This window comes from Mytilus californianus, unplaced genomic scaffold, assembly GCF_021869535.1.
Source record: "Mytilus californianus isolate M0D057914Y unplaced genomic scaffold, xbMytCali1.0.p SCAF_14, whole genome shotgun sequence".
Lineage (NCBI taxonomy): Eukaryota > Metazoa > Mollusca > Bivalvia > Mytilida > Mytilidae > Mytilus > Mytilus californianus.
In genome coordinates, this window is record NW_026262626.1 from 35,966,739 (window position 1) to 35,994,285 (window position 27,547).

At 32.8% G+C, this 27,547-nt stretch overlaps 2 protein-coding genes across 3 annotated transcripts in view; one reads left to right on the forward strand and one right to left on the reverse strand.

The window, feature by feature from the left end:
• The window catches only part of LOC127724635 (E3 ubiquitin-protein ligase rnf213-alpha-like), a 1,011,139-nt gene that overhangs the window by 40,694 nt on the left and 942,898 nt on the right, over positions 1 to 27,547 (forward strand). The window lies entirely within an intron of this gene.
• Positions 1,923 to 21,598, reverse strand: LOC127724680 (periodic tryptophan protein 1 homolog). Its single transcript, XM_052231730.1, has 15 exons — positions 21,498 to 21,598; positions 20,279 to 20,328; positions 19,395 to 19,552; positions 18,764 to 18,846; positions 16,858 to 16,954; positions 15,672 to 15,779; positions 12,300 to 12,421; positions 9,423 to 9,481; positions 8,742 to 8,838; positions 7,291 to 7,352; positions 6,399 to 6,510; positions 4,323 to 4,413; positions 3,408 to 3,529; positions 2,631 to 2,736; positions 1,923 to 2,154 (listed from the first exon to the last, which is right to left on the reverse strand). Exons 1-15 carry the CDS (start codon positions 21,558 to 21,560, stop codon positions 1,943 to 1,945), a joined length of 1,542 nt encoding a protein of 513 aa, XP_052087690.1. The 5' UTR covers positions 21,561 to 21,598; the 3' UTR covers positions 1,923 to 1,942.

Sequence of the window (27,547 nt, forward strand, 5' to 3'; positions counted from 1 at the left end):
TGATGAAAGCCAAGTGAATACTAGCATACCTTAATTTTAGATGGATGTGATCCCAAGATACAACCTCTGGTCAATACAAACCGAATTGGGGTAAAATATGAACTATTTAGTCCAATCATTGGATCATGCAGATTTAAATTTTCTGGGTGGTGACAATATATCATTTCCTGATTTTGAATCTGTTATAACAGTAACCTCAAACTAAATTCTTCTTTAATACTGTGGATTCATTATTATTCGTTGGATACCAATTTTCGTGGGTTTCGTGGATACAGCTGAACCACAAATTTAAATATTCAACGAATTATAAATTTTCTATAAGCTTTGTATGCTGAGATTGACAAAACCACGAAATCAAATATCCACGAAATGCCAGTTTTCCACAATCCACGAAAATTGATACCCACGAAAATAAATGAATCTACAGTATTCCATTCAGAATAGAAATGGAAATAGGGAATGTGTCAAAGAGACAAAAAATCTGACCAACAGCTCAAGGCCACCAATTGGTCTTCAATACAACAAGAAAATCCTGCTAACGAAGGCGGGCTTCAGCTGGCCCCTAAACAATAATGTATACTTGTTCAGCGAAACGGATGCCACATCAACACCGAAACACACAAATGAACCAAAATTTAAAAAAACCTCAAGACTAACAAAGGCTAAAGATTCCTGACTTTGGACAGTACTGGTAATACAAAAATAAGGAGATGTGGTGTGATTTGCTCATTGTTGAAGGCCATACAGTGACCTATAATTGTTAATTTCTATGTTATTTGGTCTATTGTGGGATGTTGTTTCATTGGCAATCATACCACATTTTCTTATTTTTGAATAGACAGATATCTCTTACTAGCGGGCTTCTACTGAATATGCATGAAATATTTGCATAATCATGTAACATATACCTTTGTTCTTCGATCAATGCACAGAGGTCAATTCTTCAACATTTAGTAAATTATTGTCAAACTGTTGAGATGAAGAATGGTAATAAAAGTACTGTTCCTGTGCTTTTGGTTATTTTGTGTGTGTGTGTGTTAATAATGAATTGTCAGTATCTTTTCCAAAATGGACAACACTTCACTGGACATTCCATACCATTTCAACTGGTTTCACTCTGAATGAGGGACTGCTACCAATTGCGTCAGGAATATTGTGGGATGTATGGTAGTTGCACATGTAGGGCATTGTGGAAACAGTGAGGTGTTGTCCATTTTGGAAAAGATACTTACAATTTATTATTAACTCTTACTTCACTTCAATTTTAACGTTATCAAACCTATAATTGAGACATAACGTCTTGTTAACCTTTGTATGACCCCATATGAACCTCATTTTATGTACTTCAGCATTTGTTTCCATTTATTAAATTGTCATGAAGACGCCACTTATGTGGCAAAACATGTAGTCCAGAATAAAGCATTTCCTTGCAGTAATCCAGGATAGTGTTGTCTTTTTATAGTTTTATTAAATTCATAGTTAACTTATACCCATAAAATCCATGAAAATTTATATCCCATTAATAATAATGAATCCACAGTAATAAATCTACAGGCATTATGACCTGAGCTAGTGCTATATCTTGAGCTAGTGACCTTATAATCATAAGGATCTTCCACGTTTCTACCAGTTTGGTAAGGATCTGATATAGAACATCACAGTGAGATCCACAAGTCGATTAATACACAGAAAGATGGAATTCAATCAGAGAAAGTTAGATTCATCACAACTCAGGAACATACTATAATACTGTACTAGTTTTTTATGTCCTTCAAGCCTAGGGAGAGTAAAAAAAGATATAATTCTGGCTTAACTGGTTTTATGTTTTGTTCTATCACATGCCTGTAGGCTAATTCCACAAGTCTGATGCACATGCATGTGTATCTAATACAGTGGTATTGAAGAATTGTAATGAAATAAAACCAATTATAAAAATATTTTATTAAGAGTTATCTTTAGGTTTTTTCTTTTTTTTCTTTTTCTTCTTCTTTTTATTTTCACTATTTGGTTGTTGTGAATTGTCTATAGATAAAGTTCCCATCACCATGTCGACATCCTGAGCATCCTCGTCAACGAATCGTTCCTCCTCTTTTATGTCACCCTCGCCCTCCATAGTTACACCTACAGGAGCTCTATCTAAGAAATGCTTCCTCACTGAAATAAAGATAGTCGTAAATTTAAGGAGTCTAAAAATTAAGCATATGACAGAAGGCTTAATATAATTCTAATAATATTTACAGAATAATCTATCACAACAGTTAAAGTATTAAAAAATAATATACAAATGTCTGAACATCACAGTAATTAAATAAATGGAGAATGTGTCCATGGGACACAGATGATCTGTGTTTTGTGGTAATAGGCATTGTGTATAAGTTTCAAGCGGCAATTACAATTATCAATTACATGAATAAGAATCGCACACTTTATAAAATATGGTTTCAATGTTTTCTTTACAATAGCAAACATTTTGATAAATATTTTAAAAATCATTTAGTCTCATTGAAGTTGACAACACATCTTTTTTTTATACAGTTCTTTGCCAAATCCAAGTTCATCAGATTTTTCTAATTTTCCAACATTTTGAACAATGTTTTCTCTGTATAACCATATGCCTATATCCTACTAACCTGCAGCACTTTCTCTAATGTCCCAGACCCTCATTTCGCCTCCATCACCACCAATAGCAAACACGAAAGGAGCCTCAGGGCAGCACTCTGAACAATATAACTGTCCCTAAAAACATTCAGTGGCGTCGTTCAACAAGATTACAAGATAAGAAGCCATGATATCTTATAGACTATTTGCCTTTTTGTTGTTTTTTTATTGAGCATAGTGTTCACTGGTTTTCTCTTACTAATGTTTTTATAGTCCACATGGTATGTTCCCCCTTTTTAGTTATTTTTTTATGCCACCATGTTTGACACTGTTGATGTTGATGTTGAAGAAATTAATAGGATGTTTCAGACTTTGTCTCATTGGCAATCATACCACATCTGATGAGTTAAGACTTTTTCAACCAATTTTTATAGTTTATTCTTATGTTGGGCAGATAGCCCACTGTCCCAGGTTAGGGGAGGGTTGGCACACCAGCAAACCTGTTAAATTAATTCAGTGGTTGTCATTTGTTGCTTTAAATCATATTTGTCTTTTGTTCATTGTTTTGTACATAAATCAGGCTGTTACTTTTCTCGTTTGTATGATGACCTATAGTTGCTAACCTTTTACATCATTTGGTCTCTGGTGGAGAGTTGTATCATTGGCAATCATACCACATCTTCTTATTTTTATTTTGGAAACAAACTGTAGATTGTTACCATATTTGTGACCTCATGATGTGATTTTTGTGCTGTTTGTTTGCTGTCTAGATTGCCTTTTCTCCCCTGGCTCATTAATTGATACATTACCATTTTAAGATTTCTTTCCAACACTAATGATGGTTTATTGTCCTGTACATCCCATACTTTAAACATTTTGTCTGATGATGTTGTCACTAAAAGGCCTGGAACTTTATAACTCTGTGATATACCTGAAATACATCATAGACAAAGAATGACAATATCTGTAGGAAGGAGTCACCAGTTATCTATGAATCTATGGAAAACTCCTTTATAAAGAATATTTCCAAAGTATAGTAGTGAATAACAGAGAATACTACATTAGGAACAGCCTTCATCTTGCTGTAAAGTGTGAGCAATTCAGTTATCTAACTAAGTTATGTGTTAGATTCCTATAAACTGTTAAAATGAAGAATATCAACATAACCTAACTAATTGGATAAATAAATCACTAACTAAATAGCAAAAATTAGTAAGGTTATAGAAACTGCAAACATAAACTTATATAACATTGCACAGCATTCAATCTTTTGTAATACATTTTATAATATGTTTAATTATTGAAATTGAGTGTTTTTCAATCCTGCAATCAAGGGTTCAATGGGGTTCAAAACTTTTGTAATGATATCTACCCCATTACTTATACAAGATAATTTTACTAACATTAATTTACTTCCAAAACTTACACATGTAGTAACTAATTTTCAAGCAACTGTTCATTTCAGTTTGAATTTCATTTAGAACTTTTTGAACATTTTATATGTATTTAAACCAATATTTCTCAGTTAAAACAGCTTGATTCAGTTGATTTAACCTTAGATTTATCAGAACAATTTTGGTTTCAACTTCTTAAATCTTTTAAAACAACTTTATGTAAAATGACCTAAGAAATGACCAGTTACAAGGTATTTTCCTCAGTTTGAGTGTACATGAAAATCATAGAAATTGAGAGATAATTTACTGAGGTTGTGTTAACAGCCATACCTGTTACAGCTTCATCGTGTGCTGAAAGTGTAAATAGTTGTTTGTCCATCCGTGAATCTAGGTAATATATCACACCTTTATCTGTTGAGGCCTACATAACATAAATAGATAATAGGTGAAACTTAAATTAAAAAAAACAGGAGTGCACACGCTGAAATGTCTCGCCTTCTTTACTAATCATTGATACTATGTTGATAGTCCTAAATATAAAGCTTTATTACAACTGTCACATAAACTTAACATTAACCAAGTAAACTAAACATTGACCAATGAACCATGAAAATGAGGTCAAGGTCAGATGAACCATGCTAGGCAGGCATGTACAGCTAACAATTCTTCCATACAACAAATATAGTTGACCTATTGCTTATAGTTTAAGAAAAACAGACCAAAACACAAAAACTTAACACTGAGCAATGAACCTTGAAAATGAGGTCAAGGTCAAATAAAACCTGCATGACTGACATATAGATCATAAAATATTTCCATACACCAAATAAAGTTGAACTTTTGCATATAGTATTAGAAAAAAAGACCAAAACTCAAAAACTTAACTTTGACCACTGAACCATGAAAATGAGGTCAAGGTCAGATGACACCTGCCAGCTAGACATGAACACCTTACAATCATTCCATACACCAAATATAGTAGACCTATTGCATACAGTATAAGAAAAACAGACCAAAACACAAAAACTTAACTATAACCACTGAACCATGAAAATGAGGTCAAGGTCAGATGACACATGCCAGTTGGACATGTACACCTTACAGTCCTTCCATACACCGAATATACTAGACCTATTGCTTATAGTATCAAGGATATGGACTTGACCACCAAAACTTAACCTTGTTCACTGATCCATGAAATGAGGTCGAGGTCAAGTGAAAACTGTCTGACGGGCATGAGGACCTTGCAAGGTATGCACATACCAAATATAGTTATCCTATTACTTATAATAAGAGAGAATTTAACATTACAAAAAATCTGAACTTTTTTTTCAAGTAGTCACTGAACCATGAAAATGAGGTCAAGGACATTGGACATGTGACTGACGGAAACTTCGTAACATGAGGCATCCATATACAAAGTATGAAGCATCCAGATCTTCCACCTTCTAAAATATAAAGCTTTTAAGAAGTTAGCTAACGCCGCTGCCGCCAGATCACTATCCCTATGTCGAGCTTTCTGCAACAAAAGTCGCAGGCTCGACAAAAAATCCACATTGAATTGTTAAATCAATAACTCAACATATATATCATCAATGAAAATACTACATGTACTAATGTTGCTTAAACTTTTGAAAGTGTTGAAGAAATACTGGTAGATGCATTTTTTCATTCTTTTACAATGCTGATTAAATATATGGATAATTCAATTAAAATAGGAATAGTCTCCCTCTTTTTTGCAAGAAAGGGTTATAACTATTTTTCAAGGAGTACCACTCAGTTAGGTGGAAAATAATTCAGCCAGTAGGTAGTGCTTACATATCAGCATGAAAATAATTGTGATTGACTTAATTTTCAGCCATAAAACTATATTACTGTGCAGAACTGAGGTTACAATGCCCTAAGGGAAAGTTGACCATAGACAGGTTTGGCTGTTCTGTTTAGGCACTTTTGGTTTTATGCTTTCAAACAGCTTATAAACCAATAAACAGGTTATACAAACTGTGTTTTTGACACTTTATTGTACAATCTATCTTTTATTTTTTTAAATTTTTCACTAAAATTTTAACTTCTGATTCAAGATTTCTATGTATGTCTATTCTAAAGTTGAGATAATACAAATTCAAAAAATAAATAGACCATCCATCACATCAAAATAAAAATAGTTGTGTGACATCATGGAAAAGGCCCTTCTATCAATTTTCAACTAGTTTTTGAACCTGCAAACAAAGAGCACATACAAGTACAAACTAAAAATACCACAGTGTTAAGTCTATATGAACAACACTTTTCATGTAAATATTGATAAAATTGGTACTTGCATGTGTTCAAATTTCCTATTTATCTCAGAAAAAATTAAACCATATAATCTATATTATTAATAAAGCCATCAATATATTTACTTACAAAGAAATTAAAAGGTTTATGTGTATCCCACAATACTCTTTCTATTTCTCCATCAAGATCCCAATTTTTGTACGTACTATTTGGGTTTCTACAGTCATAAACTTTTGCAGTACTGAAATAGTTAAAATGTTACAGCATTGATAATCAATTCTCAAGCAGATATGTCAACACTTCAGTTAATAAATAGTTTTTAGTAATAACATTTTATCCTTTAGAGACTCTCATTTCATTTTGAAAATACTGGATTGTGGTAAAAATTATCAATGCTGGAAATGAAATGAAAGATACCAGATTTTTAACAAAATAATGGAGAATTCATATATTAACTGTTAACATTGCAAGCACTTATAACTACAATACAATATGAAAATAATTAAAATTTAAAACATTTGTCAAAAAAAAGAAGAAAAAAGTGGCATATTTACTTAAAAACAAAAAGCCTTTTTATGTAGTTTTATTAGCATATAAATGTGCGAACTGAAGAACTTTTTTATGAAGCAATATGATGAAACCAATCAGAGATAGTTTAAAGCACAGTAGCACTTTATACTGAAAAATGTGCTTCTGTCCTCATTAAGCACTTCATTGGAAAGGTGATTCAATAAATGCATAAATCTAAATTTCATTTATCATATTTGACCATATGTAAATTGATATTTTAATCAGATATAGATTCATGTCCTACTTCTTAATCCTCAATTCTGTGCAATTTGAGGAGAAGGGACATATACTAATTCCATAGTTTGGCCTTTGAACAAGACAGGAAACATCACACCTTGAGGCAAACCATTACCATTCATGTGTCGTATCATATGTAAATAATGAAATATAGTGTGAGCATGTTTTTACAGCCCAACGTTTCACTTTTAAGATAAAAATATGGAAAACCTACTTGTCAAAGGATCCAGATAACAATGTCTGCTGTTCAAAAGGATGCCATTTCACACACTGCACCTGTTTGTAAAAAAAAATACCTGTGTTACAATTTCCTTTTTTTTCTGCATAAGTTTTTATTCATGCAAAGTTTTTTTTGTGATAGTTGTGAGAGAGTAATCTTAACAATAATTTAAACTTGGTTTTTAATTTTTGATATCTATATTCTACTAAAACATAATCAGGAATTGCATAAATTACCTGCTTTAAAAAAATTCCAAATATTCAATGCAAATATTATACCTGAGAGATAATTCTTTCATGCCAAGCTCTATATTCAAGTAAGATGTGGTATGATTGCCAATGAGACAACTCTCCACCAGAGACCAAATGATATAGAAGGTTAGGACTATAGCTGACTGTACAGCCTTCAACAATGAGCTATGCTCATTTAAACATGTGAAGGCATTATGTTTGTCAATATCTTAACAGCAAACATTAGTGCCTATCTATCAATGTTTCAATGTTTCAATGAGCAGGAAACATATGAATGAATCATTTCACTTCTAATATTAGTAAAATTAATGATTTTCTTCTATTGAAGCAACTTGTAAGACACTTTTCAATATAATATAGAAAAAAGTTCTAGAAAACCAACCATTTCACGATAAAGAAGTATGCAAATACACAGAGACTTACTTATCACTTGATTTAATTGAATTTTGATTCCAGCGTAATTCAATATATACAACTGACATTGCTAATTTGTGATGTGTTTTGGCCAATTTGATTTTTATGCTCTCAAAAGTTTAAATTTTAATATTTCAAAGATTTCAGAACTTTTTTGTTTGAGTAAAGCTGATTAGAATTCATTCAGAAACATGTGTTATGCACTAGGAAATTGGTACCATTTATTTTTTCCTGGCAGAAGACTATCATACCATGAAAAGAATATACTCTGAAAACTGATAAGTTTAGTATTGAACAAATTTGATAATCTCTGTTTGGTCCTCAGTTAAATTTCTAATACTGCCATTAGGAGTTAAGACAGTCAGAAGAAAATGATTTTCCCGTTTTTCAGCTCTTGGTATCCCATTAGATATATCATTCAATCTCAAATTAGCCTCTTTCCTACTTGAAGCTCCTTCCTAAAAATTCATGGCATAAAGAATACATCGTTGTTTCTAATTTCCCATTAAATTCAACAGATGAAAACAAAAATGTATTGTCTTTTAAGTTGACCATTTTTTTCCCTGTTTTATTATTAGCAACCTCTGACAAATTTCACAAAATATTAACTTATATACATATTCTGGAATTAATAAATCTGGTTTTTTGAAAACATAACTTTACACCTCTTAAGAAATGCAGGTGGCTTACGTTTGGATCAATACAAAATAAAGCATTTCAAAACAGAATGAACAAATATCATGTAAGTTCTTGTGATTTGATCGACTTATATACATGTACCTTTTCCTTGTGTTGTGTAATTGAAGTAACAATTTTTCCTTCAGTTAAATCCCATAATCCAACAGTAAAATCAGCAGATGCACTGGCTAACACATTCCTAAAATAAAATAATACCATGGCTTGTGTGCTTAACATTTTTAAACATACCTACATAATATCATCTGGGTTTGTCATAGAATAGGCCATATCAAACTGAAACCTCCATATCTGCCCGAGAGCTCAGCTCTACGATCTCTCTCTGCTCTGACATTGTTGAAGGTTAATATGAGGTGTGGTATAAAAACAATTTCATAAAATGTATTACACTGACTTTAGTACATTCAAGAAATTTTAAGCAACACACATTCATGACCTAGATAAGATTGGAAATTTATTGCAGAACTTCCTGCTAAAATATTTTAGAAACAATTAAATATATTTTGTCAAAACATTTCTAGAATATGTAAAAAAGCAAGATTTGTTTCGGAAATAGAAAACAATTCAGGCCTAAATTGTCTTTAAAATATTGCTTCTTGTTTGAGAGAAACACTCAAAAACTGAAAAGAAACATCCTAAACAGAAGCTTCACCAATTTCCGAGAACCTGATGAACATTCGGGTTAAATTTCTAAAAGCAGCACTTTCGGTTATTAGGTTGAAAAGTCTGGTGAGAATAATTTTTAAATATATTTTAATAGCTCACCTAACTGCAGAATTCCATGACAAGTCTAACACAGCATCTGTATGACCATGTCCACCTGACTGTAAGATAAACACTGACATAATATAACAAAATTCAACAAATGTTTGACTTTCACAGATAGGTTTCATACAGGATATTACAGTGGTATCCCATATGAAAGTACTTATCCTTATTAGCAATATATCATTTGATTAAAACATATACTGATCACTTCTGAGAATGGTTTTGGTTGTCAAATGTCACAGTCTATTAAACATCCATACAATCTCATAGCAGTCTGTTTGATTAGTGAGAGAAAACTCATACCTTGGAGTAAACTTACTGAAAAGTCTTGAAACAAATATCCATTCAAGGGTTTTACTATTTTATAAAGCTTGAATTGGACCATAAAATTTTAAGCTGTAGTGCACTACTAAAGACAACTTCGTCTAGGTCTATAACAATTGAAATCTGCATATAATTCAGCATTACCCTGTTCCTGAGTAAAACTGCCAGTGATTAATTGCTGATAAGAAGCATGAGTGTGTTGGGAGGTTAAATATAGCTGAATAAAGGAATGACAACCTAAAACTGTTTCTGTTTTTTTGTAAAATTTTCCAGTTTTCTTCATTTTATGTATTTGATTTTATTTTGTTAAACATTTTACTGTCTATAAACCAAATGGGAATAAACTGAACCTGAAGAGCAAAATAAAACTATAAACCATATCCCTCCAGTTCCAATATAAAAAGCTATTTTGAAAGAAGTACAATGTAGCAGTATTTTATAAAGTGGCTAGATTTTTTTATCTATGAATGCAAATTCTGAACTTCCCAATATAACAAAAGTAACTACATAATACATAAATAAACTGTTGACACAGAGATATGTCTCGCCTGTCGGCATAAAATTCAGAAAAAGACAATCTGATGGACAGCAACATTGCGAATTAATTCAAAGTCGCTGGACCAACTAGTGAGTAGGGCCTCGAAATGGTTGACAAACTGAGATGTACAGACAGTAAATCAACTTTATAGAAAATATCATTGATCTTTTGCAAGTAGTTCCTATCAAACTAACTTAAGCAGAAAACTTATTATTGAAAATTGCTAATTAATTGAAAGTCACTGAACCATGGCCTAGAGGGCAGGGCCTCAAAAAAGTCGTCAAACTGATATGTACTGATAGCGATGCAACTTCATACAAAATATCATTGATCTATCACCAGTAGTTCCTATTTTTATTAACCCTTTCCCTTTCAGGCATTTTAGACCTTTACTTATCGAAAAGACACTATCAAAGTTCAATTGAATACTGCATTCGCACCAATGGTCATGCACATGCCATGTTGGGCTCATATGAAAGATAATTGGTCAAATATTTCAGAAAATTACGTTTAAAGATAATTCGTCCTTTTTTGGTCACTTGGGATGTTTCGAAAAGTCACGTGACTTTTGGAGAAAATGTGGAAAAATATGAAATCCTTGGGACAAAAGTCGTGTAGAGACATATTGTTGCGCTAATAGGGTAAGGTTTTGGTGGAAACACAATGCACCAAGTCTGTTTAAGACATACAAGTTATCATATTGGTATTTAAAGAGGAAATACATGCTATATGCCTTGAAATCTCGATGTCCGTAACATTCAAAATAACTGATTTCAGACGCTCTTTTCGTCCAATTACAAACTCGGACACTAGTTTTTTTGTCTAAATCGTTTTCAGTCAAGCAGTAACCTAAATTTTGTTTTTCTACGGGAAAATTTATTGAATTACTAATGATAACTTGCACCCTGGACTGAACCCGATGAAGCAAATGGGAAAAAAGGGGGGGGGGGGGCAATTTGGCACACAAATTCTTTTAAAAACAAACATAAGTATTTCGTTGGTTTTTCTTTTTGAAATTGAAAGTAAAGTTAAGTTAAGTTACATTTAATATAGGAAATAATTTTTCCACCTCCAGCAGTGAGAATCGAACACGCGATCTTTCCGCCTTTGGTTTGTTCAGCATACCACTGCACCACTGGCATCGTTAGGAATATATTAAAATTTAAGTACTTAAGTCTACTACTCAAGACGTGAAAAAAAAAAAAAAAAAGAAAACATATGAAAATCCTCACCCAGCTTGTTTTCTTTTAGAAATTATGTGTTCAGATGATATATTTTTGATGCCAAATGGCCAAATGCATGATTTTTGCGCAAATATAGCAGGAATCCAGTTCTTAGTCTGTCTTGTTTCCATTGGCATATACATTTTCCTTCATTTAAACAAAAGTGTTTTCAACTTTATCATACCCAAACACTTACGAAACCATGTTTTGTTACATCTATTTCAACTTTGCTAAAAAAATTCAGGACATTTCAGTGGTTTTTGTCTCTTTTACGATAAAATCTTTAAGAAATGACTACGGATTTTTAGCGCATTTCAAGTTTGTGATTGCGCTGGTACACTAAAAATTACATTTTTAACTAGTGTACAAGTTAGAACTATTATTTTAATACTATTCTTCAAAAACTCACTGCACAGTTATTGAAAAAAGTCATAATTCCCCCAAAAAGGACAGTTTTCTATGCACTTCTTTTTGAAAATATTCTTTAAAATTCAAAGTAAAAAAATGGTTTTTACAGAAAAAATACATGTCAGTAAAAGGCGAATTGACTATAAACTGATAATGATAGAAGTTTGATGCACATTCAACCATATTGCTGGTATTCTGAGGATTAATTTGAGCCCTTAACCATATCTGTACGTCAGCAAATGACGATGGAACAAGAATAAATGCCCAAAAAGTATCTTAAAATTTGCTTCACTGGTAAGCTGTACCGGTGTGAAAGGGAAAGGGTTAAAGGAAGAAAGCTACAGCAATTAAACTTTTTGCAAATCATTGGAAAGAACAAACCTTTTTACTTTTCTTTTTCTTGGGTTTCTGTCCTAATACTGTGACTGGTTCTAAAGAATCTACAACATCCAGGTCCCAGATCTCAATGATGGGTTCCATAGACCCAACAGCAACAAAACTACCTGTAAACAAAACAAATCAAACTAGCTCAGACTTAATTGGCTCTAATATTCAATTTGACCCAGAAACCAAATCATCTTGACAAAGGGTATAAACAGGTCAAATATGAGAAAATACTGTCCTATAAGTAGGCAAACAGGGTTTTAATTGATACCATTTAAATCTAAATGCAAGTGCCATTTCTAAATACCTTAACTTCCCGACAGGTGGTCATAAAATTGAGATTACTGAATGATTAATTAACAGCTGCGCCATGAGCGCATGATACGCCCGTCGCATTTTTTTCGAATAAAGTTCAATAACTTCTCAATGTCATATCAGAAATTTGTGAAAAACTAAAGGGAGGTTATCCTAATTGATATAAACCAGTCACCAAAGTTTAATGAAAACTGCTCAAAGCACTTTAAAGGTATTGTCCGAAAACTAGAAAATCACCCTTTTTTTATGAATAAAATCCCATAACTCGGAAGTGTAAAATCTAAAAATTGAAAGGGAGCTTACATCAATAAATATTAACAATTCTCCAAGGAGAACTGCTGATAGCATTTTTGAGTTATTGTCAGAAAATTGGAAAAAAACCCTTTTTTTTAATGAATAAAACTCCATAACTCGGAAACATAAAATCTAAAATATATAAAAATCAAAAGGGAGCTCATGTCAATAGATGTAAACAACTGACCAAAGTTTCTTGCAAATTTGTGAAAGCAGTTTTGAGTTATTGTCCTAAAACTGGAAAATCCCCCCTTTTTTAATGAATAAAACCCCGTAACTCAGAAACGTACAATCTAAATTTTATAAAAAACGAAAGGGAGCTCACATCAGTAGATATTAACAATTCACCAAAGTTTTATGCAAATTGGTTGAAGCGTTTTTGAGTTAATGTCCGACATGTTGACGACGAACGGACAATGGTATAAAAATCATATATTTTTGTCATGTTTTCAATATCGCATGTGCATCTACAAATAAAATGCTCCGAAGGGCGCAGCTTGATACGACCGCAGAGGTCGAACTCTGAACAGTTGGGGCAAGTATGGACACAACATTCAAGCTTGATACAGCTTTGCATTTGGATTGTGATTAAATATTTGACACAGCATAGGTTTCTGACACAGAATGAATGTGGTCTAAGAACTTAAAAATTTTAAATTGGACATTCACCTATTATGGTCCAATATCCAAAATCTAAATACATGGCTAGATTCAGCATATCAAAGAACCCCAAGAATTCAATTTTTGATGAAATCAAACAAAGTTTAATTTTGGACCCTTTTGACCTCAATGTTGATCAAGTTGATAACGGGGCCCAAAAATCAAAAATCTAAATACATGGTTAGATTCAGCATATCAAAGAACCCCATATATTCAATTTTTGTTGAAATCAAACAAAGTTTAATTTTGGACCCTGATTTGGACCAACTTGAAAACTGGGCCCATAATCAAAAATCTAAATACATGTTTAGATTCAGCATATCAAAGAACCCTAAGAATTCAATTTTTGTTAAAATCAAACTTAGTTTAATTTTGGACCCTTTGGACCTTAATGTAGACCAATTTGAAAACGGAACCAAAAATTAAGAATCTAAATACACGGTTAGATTCGGCACTTCAAAGAACCCCAATAATTTAATTTTTGATGAAATCAAACAAAGTTTTATTTTGGACCCTTTGGACCTCAATGTGGACCAATTTAAAAACGGGGCCCAAAATCCAAAAACTAAATACACGGTTAGATTCAGCATATTTAAGAACCCCAAGAATTCAAGAATAAAACCCCATTGAAATTGGTCAAGAAATAAGCAATTTATACGAAGTATCTTCTTTTGCACAATACTGTGCAATTAAATATTTCTTGCTATTGCGCAATACTGTACAATTGACAATTTCTTGCTATTGCGCAATATTGTGCTATTGGATATTTCTTGCTATTGCGCAATACTGTGCAATTGAAGATTTCTTGCTATTGCGCAATACTGTGCAATTGAAGATTTCTTGCTATTGTGCAATACTGTGCAATTGAAAATTTCTTGCTATTGCACAATACTTATTATATAATAATTTACACATCCTGTTTGGTGTGTATCTCGTACCATATCATTATTATTTGCTTTTAAATATAAATCAGAAATAACCAACTTAAAATGGAAAATTTTAAAAGAAAAAAAAAAGGAAAAAAAGAAAAAAAAGGAAACCCCCCTCCCCCCCCAATTTTTTTGAACTCCCTTATGATTCATCACCCCCAAACTCAATCCCAGCCTTCCCTTTGTGGTATGGTACCTTGCAGTACAATTTCAGAGAGATCCATACACTTGAACACAAGTTATTGTCTGGAAACTAGAAAAATGTGTTTTTTGGCCCCTTTTTGGCCCCAAATTCCTAAACGTTTAGGGCAATTACCCCCAAACTCAAACCCAGCTTTCCCTTTGTGATATAGAACCTTGTAGTACAATTTCAGAAAGATCCATACACTTACACACAAGTTATTGTCCTGAAACTAGAAAAATGCTTGTTTTTTGCCCCTTTTTTGCCCCTAATTCCTAAAATATTGAGGCAATTACCCCCATCATCAATCCCAGCCTTCCCTTTGTGGTATGGTACCTTGCAGTACAATTTCAGAGAGATCCATACACTTGAACACAAGTTATTGTCTGGAAACTAGAAAAATGTGTTTTTTGGCCCCTTTTTGGCCCCCAATTCCTAAACCTTTCGGCAATTACCCCCAAACTCAATTCCAGCTTTCCCTTTGTGATATGGAACCTTGTAGTACAATTTCAGAAAGATCCATACACTTACACACAAGTTATTGTCATGAAACTAGAAAAATGCTTGTTTTTTGCCCCTTTTTTGGCCCCTAATTCCTAAAATTTTGAGGCAATTACCCCCAAAATCAATCCCAGCATTCCTTTTGTGATATGGAACCTTGAGGTACAATGTCAGAGAGATCCATACACTAACACACAAGTTATGTCTGGAAGTTACAAAAATGCTTATTTTTGGCCCCTAATTCCTTAACTGTTGGTACCATAACCCCCAAAATCAATCCCAACCTTCCTAATGTGGTATTGAACCTTGTGGTAAAATTTTATAGAGATCCATTCACTTAAACTAAAGTTAGAGTGCGAAAACCAATGTGTCTTCAGACGACAACGACGACGACAACGCCAACGTCATACCAATATACGACCACAAAAATTTTTTTGCGGTCGTATAAAAAATGATTTCTTCCTTTGAAGTTACATTTAATCTACAAACCTGGTTTATCTTCACCAACATCAAAATTCATCCACTCAACAGCCAATGGGAAAGAAGATATCATTATATCATGGTGGATGTATAAGTTGGCATTGTCTTCATTGTATACTGAAACAATGGGAAAGAAGATATCATTATGTCATGGTGGATGTATAAATTGGCATTGTCTTCATTGTATACTGAAACAATGGGAAAGAAGATATCATTATGTCATGGTGGATGTATAAATTGACATTGTCTTCATTGTAGACTAAAACAATCATGTATCATCATAGGTTAAAACTGTCTTTCCCTTCCATATTTCATACTCATGGAACATGTCTACTTTTAACACTAATTTTTGTATCATTCAATGAATTTAAAAAATAAATGTATCTTTAGCCCATTGTGAAAGACCTTTCAGCAACTGACAAAGAAGAATAGCAATGTGTATGCTGTTCATTGAATTATTGGTTATCTCCTATTTTTTTTCTTCTTCTCCATATATATCTGCCCTTTTTCTACACAGCCAGATTATCATAAACAAGAATATGTCCATAGTACATGGATGCCTCACTCGCACTATCATTTTCTATGTTCAGTGGACCCTGAAATTGGGGTCAAACTCTAATTTGGCATTAAAATTAGAAAGATTATATCATAGGGAACATGTGTACTATGTTTCAAGTTGATTGGACTTCAACTTCATCTAAAACTACATTGACCAAAAACTTTAACCTGAAGCGGAACAGACGGACGAACGAACGGACGCACAGACCGAAAAACATAATGCCCATAGGTGGGGCATAAAAATCATGCCAAACGGTGACCTATAGTTGCTAGCTTTTTCATCATTTGGTCTCTGTTGGAGAGCTAGTAACTGTTGTCTCTACGGCAATCATACAACATCTTCTTATTTTTATATTGAGTATCTGAATTGGTTAGAGCAGATTTTCCTCTTCCAATGCAATATTATTTCTACAACTATCTTTATTTATATCGTAGAATGTGTTGTCCTTTAGGGGTTTGGTGTTGCTGGTAGACCTCTGCTTTTCTAGGCTGTATATATGGGTAATTTAGAGCTTGAAATGTTGTATCGATAAAATATATATTTATTAAAGACTAAATTGACCAATAAATGTCTTTTGGGGTTGTTAGGTTGCTGTCTCATTGATATATACCCCAATCAAAATTTGTTTATATTTACCATATATTTCCAAAGAACAAACATCTTTCTCTGCTTTTCCAGCTACTATCAAATTATCTGTAGCTTTAATTTCAAAATCTTCATCATCACTATCATACTATTAATAAAATACATGTACTTGAATAAACAGATTGTTTATGTCATCAAATTTGAACTAATACACACAATAATATTTATAATTCAATAATAATGTTTGAATGCAAAAAAAAACCATATGTTTCCCCCTTTATTTCCTGACACTATAGATTTTCTACGTTAAAAATCCTGAAACTCAACTAAATAAAAACATACATGTAGGTAATCTACACAAGTACAGTGTTTGTCTCATGATGAAATTTGATAAATCTTATAAAATAATGAAAACAACTATGTAAGTAAAATTTAACTTGTGTGTGGATCACTTACAATCTGAGAAACATAATCCTACTATAAGTCAAGGAATCATAAAATGTAGGTCAAAGTAACTTTGTGGGATGCTGCTATACTCCCCTTAATGTATCCTTACAGAAAGTTATTTTATTATATATCACTTAGTATCTGAGTTTTGAATAATATGAGAGCATAAAGCATAAAATGTAGGTCAGAGTGACCTTCATTTTTAGGCATGCTGCTATTCACTTAAATATGTATCCAAAATAACTTCCCCTTAGGATTTTTTTCATAATTAGACCGCTGTTACACAATGAATTTTTCTCTTTTTACATTGTGTGTGTTCTAAAATATGCACTTATTAATACTGTATTTTTATGCCCCCGCTGTAGCGGAGGGGGCATTAAGTTTTACCCTTGTCCGTCTGTACGTCAGTCCGTACGTACGTCCCATAATTGGTTTCTGTTCTCTAACTTCAGTTTGCCTCAACCAAATGCTATGAAACTTATAAACAATGCTTATGACCACAAAACACAGATCAAGTTTGAATTTTGGTGGCATCACTTTAACCATTCTAGAGTTATGCCCCTTTACAACCGTTCTCTAACTTTAGTTTGCCTCAACCAAATGTTATGAAACTTATACACAATGCTTATTACCACAAAATACAGATCAAGTTTGAATTTTGGTGGTGTCACTTTAACCGTTCTAGAGTTATGCCCTTTACAAATGGAAAAATTGCTGAATTTTTCATTTCCATTCTCTAACTTTAGTTTGCCTCATCCAAATTTTATGAAACTTATACACAAGGCTTATTACCACAAAATACAGATCAAGTTTGAATTTTGGTGGTGTCACTTTAACCGTTCTAGAGTTATGCCCTTTACAAATGGAAAAATTGCTGAATTTTTCATTTCCATTCTCTAACTTAAGTTTGCCTCAACCAAATTTGATGAAACTTATACACAATACTTATTACTACAAAACTCAGATCAAGTACAAATTTTGGTAGCGTCACTTATACTGTTCTTCAGTTATGTCCCTTTATAACTTAATATTATATGCAAGCAGGGGCATCATCTGTGTCCCATGGACACATTCCTCATTCATTTTGTTTAATTTTAGCTTTAGGTTAGAAGGCTTTCTATGTTGTAATGTTACACTATTGTTTCAGAAAAAGGGTGAAGGTTTGGTACCATTAAAACGTTTAAACCCGCTGCAATTGTTTGCACCTGTCCTAAGTCAGGAATCTGATGTTCAGTGGTTGTCGTTTGTTTATGTGGTTCATAAGTGTTTCTTGTTTTTTTATATAGATTAGACCGTTGGTTTTCCATTTTGAATGGTTTTACACTAGTAATTTTTGGGGCCCTTTATAGCTTGCTGTTCGGTGTGAGCCTAAGATCCGTGTTGAAGACCGTACTTTGACCTATAATGGTTTACTTTTATAAATTTTGACTTGGATGGAGAGTTGTCTCATTGGCACTCATACCACATCTTCTTATATCTATTTAACTCTACTTTCTAATTTCATAAATACCTCTCCTTTCGTTGTGAAATATGGATCGTCATCTGGTGATGCAAAGTAGGCCAGGTTTCCTATTCCTGCCAAGGCTTCAGATTCTGTCAATACACAATCAAAATAAAATGAACAATTTTGTCAGAATATTAAATTTTTATAAGCCTAATAAATTTGCAATATAGAAAGATTGAAAACTTAAAAATGAACATTATTTTTATATTAGCAAGGTGATTATTAGATCTTAGTACTCCTTTATTAAACATATAACAGCAAGCTTCTCAGTAAGCTTCTCAAAGTCCTAAATCTGACTGGACTCATCATTTTCATAGCTGGTGAATTAAAAGATGTATCAAAATTGAAAAATGTTGTATCAACTGTGCACACATATCAATTTATAGATGTTCAAAAAAAATTAAAATTTGATGTCATTTCCTCAACAAGCTCTATTTGGTCATGGAGACTGAAATAATAAATTATATAGCACTAAAATTTCTCCTTCTCACTGTTAGACTGGCCATGACCAAAAATGACGAATCCTTAAGACTCTCCATCAAAAATACTTTGTGGGTACCCTGTAACAGTTTTGACAGAAAAAAAAATTAATATTTTATCTGTGATTCCTATTTATAATGATCTTTGTTTAACATACCATCTTCCTCATCATAGTCATCTAAATTGTATTTTGCCACAACATCTTCTTCCATTTCCTCATCATGATTTCTTTTCCCAATAGGTTTTGTTTTAGATGCAGTGGCTCCATCTGCTTCCTGTTCATCATCCTCCTCTTCTAAATGTTCATCTAAATTTCTACATTATAAAATATGATTGACATTTTTCTCATATAGCACCCTGTTCAACAAGAAACACTGAATAAATAAAAAAAATGACACATTCTAATTCATGAAATGTTCTCTTGATCATGTTGATTAAAATGTGTCTTTTATGACCAGAAATTGTAGAAAATACTATAAGTGCTAAGATGTTTTAAAACCATTAAATTTTTCTTTCAAAAAAATATTGTCATCAGTCAGACCAAATGACTGAACCATCCAAGGTTGTCCCACTTTGACCGCCAAGCACATTCATATTATGAAAATGTACCCTCATTTATTTATTTCTGCAAAAATAGAAAATGGCAGTACATTAGATATTAACATAGTTGTCTCTCCCCTTTTGATTTTTGCCAAAAGCATTTTTGAACCTGTCCCAAGTCAGGAACCCCTAGCCATTGTTAGTCTTGTGTGTTGTTTAAATTGTAGTTCTTTTGTATTTTTCAGAGTTTAGTGTGGTGTCCATTTCGCTGAACTAGTATACATTATTGTTTAGGAACCAGCCGAAGACCGCCTTCCAGGTGTGGGATTTTCTCGCTGCATTGAAGACACATTGGTGGCATTTGTTTTCAGCTCTTTGGTAAGGTTGTTGTCTCTTTGACACATTCCACCTTTCCATTCTCTACTCTATTGATGAAGCTTAATACACGTCTACAATATCCAGGACTGTGGGTGAAATTGTTATTTTTCTTTTTTTACTTACTCTTTTGCTTCCTCAATCAATCTTTTTAAGTCATCTTTGTCAAGCTGAACCTGTTAAATATACATTAACCCTAGAGTGTTTTATGGCAAGTTTGAATAGCAGAAAAAAAGGAATTTGTTTGCCATTGTCCAATTTATGTCAAACAAATGTAAACTATCCTATATTATATGTATATAAACTACTCAATGAGAAAAAATATACTATACGTAATTATTATATTTATGATTTTAAAATATTGTGTTTAACATGTTTAAAAACAATTCTCTCAAATATGTAAAATATAAGAACAAGCTATAAAAAATCAGTTTAAAAGGGCTTAACTCATCAGATCGATACAAAGCACAAAAACAACTAACAAAAACACAAAAGACACGAAGTACAGATCTGACATGTCTGAGAGTAAGTAGCATATATAGCATGTATTGTATAGTTTGTTCTTATGTTATGCTGCTACACCACAATCCCAGGTAATGGGAGGGTTGGGCAACAGCAAACATGTAAATTGTGCCGCATTCTTTGTTTGCTATATTTTAATGTACTTCATAGGGCCTTAGGGAAGGTTAGTTTTATACATGTAGCTACCTGTGTAACCCTCTGTAAAAAAACATGTCTGTATGTCAAAAGTAATAATTGAAGTGAATTCAGTATTGATTGGTGATTGACATGGACAATAGATATCTGCACACAATAGAAGATTCAAACTGTGTTACTGAGTGGACCATTTATGTATTAAATGAAACTCAAGTGTTTGTTAATTTAATCATCTTCTGTAGGGACGAAAAAAGTGCACAGCAAAATCATATTAAATTTTATAATTTTCTGAAACATAAAATTATCTAGGTCATGCCATGCTTTAAAAAATTTCCAGATGCAGATGTCTGTCTGCAATCAGAGTAAATTTTGTGGTGTAAGCACAGAAATTACACATGAAAACACAATAGTGCAAATTATGGGACCATCTGGAAGAGAACCGTGGTGACTTCAAATAGGTATGATATAAAATCTGAAGCCAAACAGGGAAAACTTATCATTTCAATGTCAGGTCCTAATGTTGATGGACAGGCTTTAAAAAAAAGGGATACACATTACTACTGTTATATATTTGCATTCCCTCCCCCTTTTTCTGAATTTCGTTGATTCTTTAACAATCTCCCACTACAAAATACTCTGAAAGAGATCTATACTAAATAAACAAGTGGTAAATTTTCTGGACAATTACTCTGTCTGGTTTTGCTTTGGAAACTCCTCGTTTAACCCAAGACACACATGGCACAATGTTCATTTTCTACGAAAATATTAGAGTTACTTCCCCTGAACACGAGTTTTATCTGAAAACCTACATACAACACAATACAACAAAGCACATTCACATTACGGAAATATATATCGGGCAATCAATCTACCGATAGGAGACGTAACTGAAAAGAGACCACTTCGAATCCAATATGACTTCATAACTTGGCAATTTATCAAAGCATTTAACAGCATCCACTACATATTTAAGCATTCGTAAGGCATGGACCATTATAATGATATCGATGATGAGCCGAGATAATATCTTCTAGGGGTAGCGATTGTGTGGACTTGACAAGCTCTTAACATGACCATAGATATAATAGCCATATATGGAACGCCAACACTGTCTTGTTATGACCATTTTCATTATATGATGTGCATTTACCTTTATATGATGTGCACTTGTCATTATATGATGTGCAAACACCTTTATATGATGTGCAAACATCCTTATATATGGCTGTTATATCTATGACATAACAAAAATAAAAAAATTTTTGATAAAAACGTACGCGAAAACAAGCAAAATATAGATTCTCCCAAGCCTTCCTTTCTTTAAATTTTTACTAGCATATGATTTTGTCTATAAGAACTTAAGCCTATATGAGTATCTCACTGATGTACCATGTGTACCGTATACACGAAAAATAGCATGAAAAGAACGGTTAATTCAATCTTTTCAAAAAATCATATTCAATTTTCAAATCGCTATCAAATACTTTTCGTTTTTTTAATCATTGTTCAAAATGTCTACCACTGTCATACAACTGGTCACTCAAAAGTATCGATTGCTTAGCATCTTTTTTTAAGTCGCTTCATATATGACACTTAAATGATCATGATAATAATGGGATATCGTGTCTTAATACATTTTTTCTTACTACAGTTGTGAAGTTTTTCTACCAAAAATACAAGCAGCATTAATTTGAAACTTTCGTAATTTTTTGTGAAGCCAAAACTTATGTATAAACTCAGTTATAAGGAAAATGTTTGTCGTAAATCACATGATGTTTCGAAGCACAGATTGGTGAGCTGATGCCATCTTCGTTCATTAACAATCCACCAGCAGTGGCATAGACCCCGTGTTTGTAAATCGAAATAACACTTGGTTGAATTCGAACCTTTTCCAGGACTTATCAGGAACGCCCAAACCAAAAATCATTGAAAGCCAAGGATGTATAAATACCCGAATACGTGAAAATAGTTGAAAGACAAGGATGTATAAATACACGACTTAAAACAGCAAATAAAAAAAATAATTCCGGTATCAGAGGACATAATATTGGTACAAGTAGGAAATTGTCTGTATAAGCTAGACCAGGAAAAAGGATCCGCAGTGAAAAGTCAGGACAACGTTGATGACTTCCGTGACTATGATGAATGATAAATCTTTAATTCTTTTGAATAAATCGAAACAATATATTACTAGGCGATTTCAAGATGGTCGTACGCTCAAATTCGCCGGTGTGCATCCTTTTTCACCCCTTTGGTTGGACATCTCAGAAGATAAAGTTGCGGTAGTTGTGAAACGGGAAATGACTCAATATTATCCGAGAGGAGTTTCATTCAAATCAAATTATTATAACGTTGTGATATTTAGTAACAAAGGTATAAAATTATATGAGATAAAGGAGGTGTTTCTTTCCACTTCGTACCAACATATTCTTGGAGTAAAACTAACAAAGTCGAATTCGCTGTTTTTTATCAACAAAAATGAAGTTGTCTGTATGGATTTAAATACCAAAGAAAAGAAGAATTTCAATGGAATTTTTGGAATGAATCCGTCAAATACTTTTCAAACAACAGGTTTAACTCTAGGTCCTGCAGAGGAAACTGTCATTGTGACCGACGAATTACACCCAGCTATTCTTTTGTTAGATAATAATCTCACATTCAAGCGATGCTTATTTGACGCAACTGATAAATTAGAAAAACCAACATCAATCGCGAGGTATAAAGATCGCCTTTGGGTTGTCGATGGGCAGACATTATTAATATTTGAATGTAAAGTAGAAAATAAAAAGTAAAAAATAACTTAATAACTTTTTAATATTTGAATAAAGATGTTGGAATAAGAAATGAAATAATTTTCGAACATGGTTGGTAGAAGAAAAGTTGACCACTTTGAAAACAGCAACCTGAGCTGGACCCTATAACAATGAGGTTTGAATTGCAGTAAAATTGTGTCTTCTTTATATCGAAAAGTGCATATAGTGAGTTAAATTAATTTTGATATCTTGTGACCACTCCGTCAATGGCACTGCAGATATAGAGGGTATCACAGATCTTTTATTCAGTACTATAGAACTATGATATATGTTTAATATCGATACTGGAAAATTTCTCCAGTGAAAAAAAAATTCTTGGAAATCTGAGCTGTTTCAGTGTCCATTTTCAGTCATATTTTTGGGGTTTTCTGCGGACTTCATATGATTTTGTTCCGACCACTAGGAACATTTTTCGAATTTCGAATTTGGTGAATAAAATTGGTTTCTAATATTGTATTTCAACGAAACTTGAATCTGTTCTGTTTTCTTTCCGATTATTATCATCAACAAGAAAGAAAGATTGTTACGTATATGTTTTTTTTTGGGGTAAATTTCTTTGTCACCAGCGACTCTTTTCACAAAAAATCTTACGATTAAAATTGATCGTAAGTTATACTGAAATGTGTATGACTTACGAGTATTTTTACTCTTAAGATTTTTTGTGAAAAGAGCCGCAGGTATATACATGATCTTTAGTATGATATATAAGATATACTAGACTGAAAAGCACTTACAAAAATAATCTCATCATGAACATCCCGAAACCATAAGATAAGAAATGTACATAAGCATGATAAATGAGGATATGGTGAATGATAACTAAAAGGGGTACCCGTTCCAACATTGTTTGAATAATTTACGTTTGAATAGCCTTAAAAAATCATCAAAGATAACAGGATTGTAATATAGTTCGCCAGATGCGAAAGACATAAAAATACACGAAACGTTTTGATTTTATCTCAATCATTTGTGATCTTCAAAATTCAGCCAACGCCAAAGGTCAGGACAAGATTTTAACTTTTGGTCTCTGCTTCTGAATATAATTCTTTAGATACAATACAAACGAGGAATGATGCCATTTTCAAAATGTGTAATTCCTTATTACAAAAAAAATAAATCAAAAGATCGAAAGGGCAAAGAAAAAAACCCATTATTCATAGAAAGATATACATCACCATATGTAAAAAGAAAAAAAGATGAAAGACAACGTTCAGTCCATCAAAAACAACACAGACATCCCTAAGATTAAGCAACACGAACCCATTCAAATCAGGCAAAAACAGGTACAAAGGTAGAGGGGGCAGTACTTTTATCACTAGTCGCGTTGCTCATGACCTGTAAAACAGAAGAAATAATTCATGGGGCTTTGAATTTATATTAATTTTACCACGGGTTGAGCGATAGCGAGTTTAAAATGCATTTTTGTCTTACAAAAATACCAGTCAAAATATATATACATAAACTTGAAAATGGAAACGGGGAAAGCGCAAGAGATCACGAGACAACAACCCGACCAAAGAGCAGAAAACAGCCAAGGCCACCAATGTATATTAATGTATATTAAACATGATATTTTCAACCTCCTATGTTGTTTGACTTGCAGTATACATGGCGTACTTGAGATTGGTATATTTTTTGTATGTCAAACCAATGTTTTATTTTTCTTTCTTCTTGGCGGCTCTTGGACTGATATCATGACTTAGGGATGATAATAAACCTGCTATGATAGCTGTCATGTAAAAATCCGATAACATTTTTCTAAATACAGCACGAGACCGAACCAAATTTACTTATAAAAAAAACTCGGTAGAAAATAACAAGAATTGTACACAACCATCTAAGACTACACTGAAAAGAAGAGAAACGAAAAGAAACCAAATTGGGCGGCCCGTGTCTTGGTGCTGTTATAAGTTCAAAACTTATTTTTTGAAATAAAATATGAGAAGATAGCTCTTATAATGTACAGAATATTAAAAGAAAAAATTGGTTCACCGTACGTGTTTTCCTGCTATAACAAAAAATAGAAAAAGTTCCTATAGATTCCTTTAAAAATTGTACTATTCCCGAGTCATCTCCCCTTAATACGCAAAATCAAAATATTGAAATCAAGCAAAAAAACAAAACAAAAACAAACAAAAAAAAGAACACTTTTGTAAAAGTATGATTTTTTTATAATTTTGTTCTGCTATTTTACAATCCAAGATGGCGGAAAACACCCATACCACCTTAACTTTTTATTCCGTAGCATATCAACATACTGAATAGATGTATAATACATATACAATATTAGGTCAATGTCAGAAGAATATAAATTGTTTTGTATGAGGCTGAGAAACTGGGGATGGGGAGACATAGAGCCCACACAGCCCTTTTTTATTGAGTTTTTTCCTCTTTTTTTTCTCACAAAAATTTTTAAAAAAATTTCCAAGACTTTGACCGTTGTGGGCATAAACAATTCACTATTTTGACCCCCTTTTCTCCATGGTTATGCCCTATTAAATTTTAAATGGTTTAAATGATTTTGTTTTTCTTTCGAAATATTCATTTCGTTCACATAAGCAAGTGATTTTTTTTTATGTTTAACAGTAAGTATGATGTTTAAAGCTTGACATATGGTATATTTTGGTTTTTTGGTTTCTGGGTTACAGGATAATTTTATACATGAATAAGAAGATGTGGTATGGGTGCCAATGAGACAACTCTCCATCCAAGTCACAATGTATAAAATGTTAACAATTATAGGTCAAAGTACGGCCTTCAACACGGAGCCTTGGCTCACACCGAACAGCAAGCTATAAAGGGCTCCAAATGTTGAACTTGGGAGTTTAACAAAATGAAAGGAAATTGCAAATACAGGCGAATGAGTTTTTTGTTGTTATTTTAGGGGGAGGGTAGTTATGTAAAAAAAAAATCAAAGGAAATTGCAAATACAGAAGAATGAAGCTTTTTGTTGGTTTTTTAGGATGAGGGCAGATATGTAAAAAAAAAAGAATATTATGCGAAAAAATAAAACTGATTTGCAACAAAAGTAGATTCTTTTTGAATAATTTGCGGCCCGTTAAGGGCCTGGTTTGCTCCCCGTGTCTGCTGCCTCAGGACTACTTCTAAATCTGGTTCTGGAGTCTTTTTGAACTGGAAAACAACTATGATGTAGCTATGTGATATGGACTGATTACAGTAGAACATTGTCGTGTTTCAAATGTAACTAAGGATGCACATAGGCGATCTCTAACAAGTTCACAGTGAAAACTAGTATTTGTCATGTTTCAATTGTAACTAAGGATGCACATAGGCGATCTCTAACAAGTTCACAACGAAAGCCAGTCATCCGTAGGCAACCGTCATGTTCCGCTGTAACTAAGGATGCACACAAACGATCTCTAACAAGTTCACAGCGAAATCTTATCGAATTTCTCTTGTAAAAATCTTTTGCTCAATAGCAGCAGTGATTAACAGTCTAAAATTCTCGTATTTTTGTCATATTTCAGTTAAATAAACAGTGGATGCACGTAGTGCCACACGTTTACACAGAGAAACTCGTAAATCGTTATATTTCTACTGTAAACAACCAATGCACATCACTTCCTCCTACCACATTTAACACTGGGAAAATGGTTAGGTACTATGCTTTTTCTGCAACAACACGTCTTGTCTCAACGCAGTAGATGGCGGGAATGACTGTCACAGGGACTGTCGCTAGGTTTTATTTCAAAAACGCGGACGTAATAGAGAGCATCATAGAAGCATGTAAACAAACATGGTTGACAAGTGACATTGTGTTTTTGTGTTTTTCTTTCATATTGAAAAGCACAATGTACGAGAACGGAATCTTTTATTCAGGACAAGAATAATAACTTTAGGCTCCAATCTTATGATTTCATCATAACTTTTGTTTTTTTCCTGTAATCTGTTGTCGGATATTGAT